General features: G+C 27.3%; 1 protein-coding gene across 1 annotated transcript; it reads right to left on the bottom strand.

Moving 5' to 3' along the window:
- Positions 1-341: 341 nt before the first annotated feature.
- On the bottom strand, positions 342-3,597 carry LOC110621405 (tropinone reductase 1). The gene is made up of 4 exons (XM_021765685.2): positions 3,397-3,597; positions 3,076-3,292; positions 2,868-2,980; positions 342-614 (listed from the first exon to the last, which is right to left on the bottom strand). The coding sequence occupies exons 1-4, from the start codon at positions 3,469-3,471 to the stop codon at positions 423-425; spliced, it is 597 nt and encodes a 198-aa protein (XP_021621377.2). The 5' UTR covers positions 3,472-3,597; the 3' UTR covers positions 342-422.
- Positions 3,598-5,191: the final 1,594 nt, after the last annotated feature.

Genomic DNA, 5,191 nt, shown 5'->3' with positions numbered 1-5,191 from the left:
TTAATTTTTAGACTTTATTGTAAGTATTTTATGATTCAATTAAAGTATTTCAATCTCAATTAGTATTTGATTTTTTATATTATCAAAACGATATAGTATTGGTAATTAGTATGTTTGATTTGATTTTCAATTATTTTTTAATTAAAATTGAACCGAATCAAAATAATTAATTTTTTAAAAATTAAAATCAAATTAAACAGAAAAAATATAAAATTGAACTGAATTTCAAAATTAATTCAATTCGGTTAATTATTTCAATTTCAATCGAATACTGTTTGCTCATAACATAAAGTGAAGCGTAGAACTAGACTCTTGAATCAACTTTAACTATGTAATCTAACCAAAACAATCTTGGTTTTTCTCCAACATGAAACCTTATTTAATTATGTTCGTAGACCTTGACTAGAAAGTAAAGATGGTAGCTAAATGTTTGGGCGGCAGAAGCCATTGACAGTGAATCCTCCGTCGATAACGATAACTTGACCGGTGATAAATGAAGCAGTAGGAAAGCAAAGGAATGCAACCATTGATGAAATCTCGTGTGGCTCTCCTGGCCGAGAGATGGGAGTTTGAGTGACATATCTGTTCAAAAATCCTGCAATTTTAGGATATTCCTGCAAAAATAGGAATCAGTCCAATATGTCATTGGGTTAGATCCATCTCCCCCCTCTCCATATCAGCAATTATGACAATCTATCTTATTATTTATTTATTTAGGTCTCACTAAAATTCAAATTCGAAGACTTTACTCTTACAGATGAATCCTCTCTATTGTATTTTAGGATTTAGTTAACAATATCTAAACAGTGAATGTAAATTTTTATTTTAAAACTATTAGTACAATATTTTGTTAGCAGTTTAAATTATTTTATATTTAATAAAATTACAATTTCAATTATAATTTTTATTTCTTGTAAAAGAAATAATAAGTAACGTCTATTTTATACTACAACAATTAGGATAAATTTAACGGTTTTAATTATTGATTTATAATTATAAATTAAATATATATAATAATCTTTAAATTTGTGTGGCAGTGATGCCACTACAACTAAAGTGCTCATCAGTGCATTGCGGTCTAGTTTGTTGATGAAAACAATAGAGGTAGTCAATATGGGACAGCTTGGGAGCAAATAGTCAAAGTATATTTTCCCAGCCTTAGCCTTTGTTAGAGAGAATCTCACTTGAACCCCACCTAGTTACCTTCTTGGAAGTTGCCACTGTGCACTGATCAAGTCATCTATGTAATAATTTTTAATTATTATCGATTGGTTTGTTTACTCACAGTTGCATTTTTTTTACTCTTCTGTAGAGGAAAATGATTTTACTCTTTCCAAGTCATTTTTGTTGTGCTCCTCTCTTTTTTCTGCTGCTGGTTTGGATTTTCTTCATACATAGTTTTATGAGTTTTTATTAAAATTCAAGGTTTATGACTGTCCCTTCAATAATACGGTATCTAAAATTGAATCAAGTTACACTTTAACACTTGTTATTATTTTTTTGTATATTTAGTAAAACTTAATTTTAAGTAATTTTTCAATTGTTAGAATTAAAAGGTCTTGTTTTATCCTTAATTACACCAATTTGGTAGACATTTGTGCAGTAGGCGGGCTGTGATATGATGCTCTTTTTCTTCCTGGTTGGGGTGTGAATTGAATTTTCTACGGGATAGATTTTTTTCAGCATGTTTGAATTGGGGTATCATTATATATATTTGTGTTTACTCTAAACTATGAACACAGTTCGGCTTGAATCGTTAATTAAATTGGAACTGTTAAAATCAAAATTAGATCGATTCAATCGATCTCAATTTTTAAAGTGAATCAAAATATTAAATCAAAACATCAATCGTGGGCCTCTTTTCTGAATTAAAAATTAAAATGCTACTAAAAGAAGTTAGTTTAAATCAAGATGATTCGATTTGATTTCAGTTTAATTTTAAATTTTTAAAATAAATTATTTTATATAATTATACCACTTAAAATTAATATATAGATAAATTAAATTATCAAATAATTAAGTTTAAATTTTTTATTTATAAAAAATTTTATTTTCATTTAAATGCAATATTATTTTAATTTTTATATTATATATTATATTATTTTATTTTTATATTATGTAAATGGACACATTTTCTATAATTTAGATATTTATTCAATTGTCAATTTAATAATGTTATATATTTATATTTATTTCTTTATATTTCATCTAAATTGTTTACTTTCAAATTTCCCAAATCAAAATCAAATTCACTGTGTAGAATTTGAGTTTAATTAGAATTAGACTCGAAATTATAAAAATCATAATCATAAACGATATAAAATTGGATTCAAAACTATATATAAAAAAAAAAAAATGTTTTCGAACCGTTTTAAATTCAACTAATTTCAATTCAATCCGCAAATTGATCGAACTGCCATTGGCCCGGATCTGGCCTTTTGCCATGTCTAGTTTAGCCAAATGGATTCAAAGAATTGAATTGTGCTTATTCAAAAGCGGTTGAAATAAGAAATTGTGTTTGTAGTGTTAAAATTTTGGTTGTATGTTTTGTATTATTCTACTTTGTTTTTGTTTTGTCAAAATTTTCACACTTAATATTATCTGAATCAGATTTATATCTTTATAGTAATATATAAGATTTTATATGAACTGTATTATTATTTTAGCCTATAAATCTATGTAGATTTGATACAGTTAAATTTTTCTGTAACGTAATGATAATAGTTTATGAATAGAATTTAAATTCATGCTTTCACGTTAAGTTTTTTTTATTGATTTTTAGTTTTTAATAAAAATAACTGCTGAACAAAAGAAAAATTGAAATGGGAATTGCATACATAATTAAAATCAAAGTGCAGGATCTAAACCTGTCCGATGTCATAAAGAGTAGTTCTGATTAGCCCAGGTGAAATTGCATTAACGCGAATGTTGTCCTTAGCCCATTCACATGCCAAGTGCTTTGTGATTTGATTTACTGCACCTGATCAGTAAAGTATTATTTTCTTTCTTCAGGTAAATAAATTCTCATCAGCAATTTAATTAGTCTCCATTGCAGAAAAAAAAAAAAAAAAAAACCTTTAGAGGCTTCATAAACAGAAAGAAGAGGGATAGCCATTGCACTTGAATTGGAGGAAATATTAACGATGCTTCCATATCCAGATGCCTTAAGGAGAGGATATGAAAGTTGACACACATGAAAAACTGACTCAAAATTTATACTCATTGTACTGAAGATATCTTCATCAGTATGATCTACAGCATCTTTGGTTATACATATCCCAGCGTTATTCACCTGCAAAATCAGAATCCTAGCTCCTTAAACTCTCCGTCAACTTTATGAATCAAAAGCAATTTGAGAAAAACAAATCAAAAGAAAATCTTCTTGGTTGATCTTACAAGAATGTTGAGCTTTCCATGAAAGATGGAGGAGACAGTTTGCATGAGTTTCTCCCTTTGGTTTCGGTGAATCATGTCGCATACAGACCCAGTTACTTTGAAACCTTTGTTTTTCCACTCTTGTAGACATTGATCAAGCTCTTCTTGGTTGCGTGAACATGTGTGAACTGCCACCTCAAATTCTGCTAATTCTTCTACTATTGCATGTCTGAACACACAAAGTTACAGATTATTAGGAAAAGATGGAACCCTAATTAAGAGAAAAAAAAAAAAAAACAAACAAAAACCAAAAAACAAAAGGGTAACCCACCCTATGCCACGAGTGCCTCCAGTAACCAGAGCAGTCATTCCCTTGAGAGACCATCTCTTTTCCTTAGAACTGAGGATACCTTCCATGATCTTTTTCTGAGTATTTCACTGTTTGTTTTTGACAATATTAACTGATTGGTGATATTATTACCGATTAATGGAAATGTGCCTATGTTGTCCCTCAAGGCACAATCCTATTTATAATCACGTAAGGATTAGCTGTTTTCTTCTTTCTTTCTTTCTTTCTTTTTTCTTTCTGATGCTATATGCTTCTTGGAAAATTCTAAGCAACAGGGCTGGAGAAAGCAAAAATTCCAAAAACGTTTGGTTAAGGATCATGGGCAAGTGGATGATAAAAAACATGAGCCAAGAAAATAAGGTAATTTCCAAGTGAAAAGCCATGAAGCCCAAGTCTTGTAAACAGAATATGAGAGGAGAAAAGGGTAAATGTGTAAAATTTCTCTAAATCAATTTCAATTTTAATGTTCATGAAAAATTCAGCTTTATTATATAATATATTAGTGCTAAAATTTTATTTACATTTAATAAATTCAATATTTTTTTATATAATCATACATATTATATTATTCGCATTGAATTGGCTAAAACACTCTTGAAAAAAGTGGTAAATATTTTCTTAAATCTAAAATCAATTTTTTCTAAGTAAAACTTTGAATATAAATCCAATTAAATCTATGTACTTTTATTTAAGGACTAAATAAATCTAATTTTATTTTTTTAGTCATGAATTTTTTATTCATGGATTAAATAAGTTTTTATTTAATATAATATTTTTAATAATAAAATAATTTTTTTATATAATAAAATTTTATTTTTATAATTTTAAAAATTATTTATTATATCTATGTACTATTTATAATTTTTATATTAATTAAAATATTAAATTTTTAATATTTTATTATTAAAAATATTATATTATATATTAAGACTTATTTATCTTTAAATAAAAATAAAAATATTTAATTATAAAAATTAAAATTAAATTTATTTAATCTATAAATAAAAATGTATAGACTTAATTGAAGTTATTTCTGTACAACTTTAGTAGGTTCATTGAGAAATTTCTTTTAATGATATAAATATGACTAGAAAAGCGGGAATAGTTGAAATTTTCTTTATTTATTTCAATAATCTATTCTCCTGTGCAATTGGATGACATAGAAAACTTCTGTGTACTTGGAAATGCTTGTGCGCCCATTGGCCAAGAAGCTCTTGGCATGAAAAGTCTAAGGCTACTAATATCCTTAGTCGGTCCTCATTGCTGGCTGATTTCAGAAATTCTTAGTGACTTATTTTATTATAAATTCAAAAGATATTAAAATATTTTTTTATATATATATAAAAAAACTCACTTAGACAAGTATTTCCCGACTTCTTATATCCTCTCCTCCATCGAAACTGTATGAAAAATTTGGCCTCCAACCATACCCAGATCCAATGTTCCTCGCTACGTGGGCTTCTCATA

The sequence above is a fragment of the Manihot esculenta genome, chromosome 8, assembly GCF_001659605.2.
Source record: "Manihot esculenta cultivar AM560-2 chromosome 8, M.esculenta_v8, whole genome shotgun sequence".
NCBI classification, from domain to species: Eukaryota; Viridiplantae; Streptophyta; class Magnoliopsida; order Malpighiales; family Euphorbiaceae; genus Manihot; species Manihot esculenta.
Note: the sequence above shows the minus strand (reverse complement) of the source record. Positions and strands in the feature narration are given on the sequence as shown.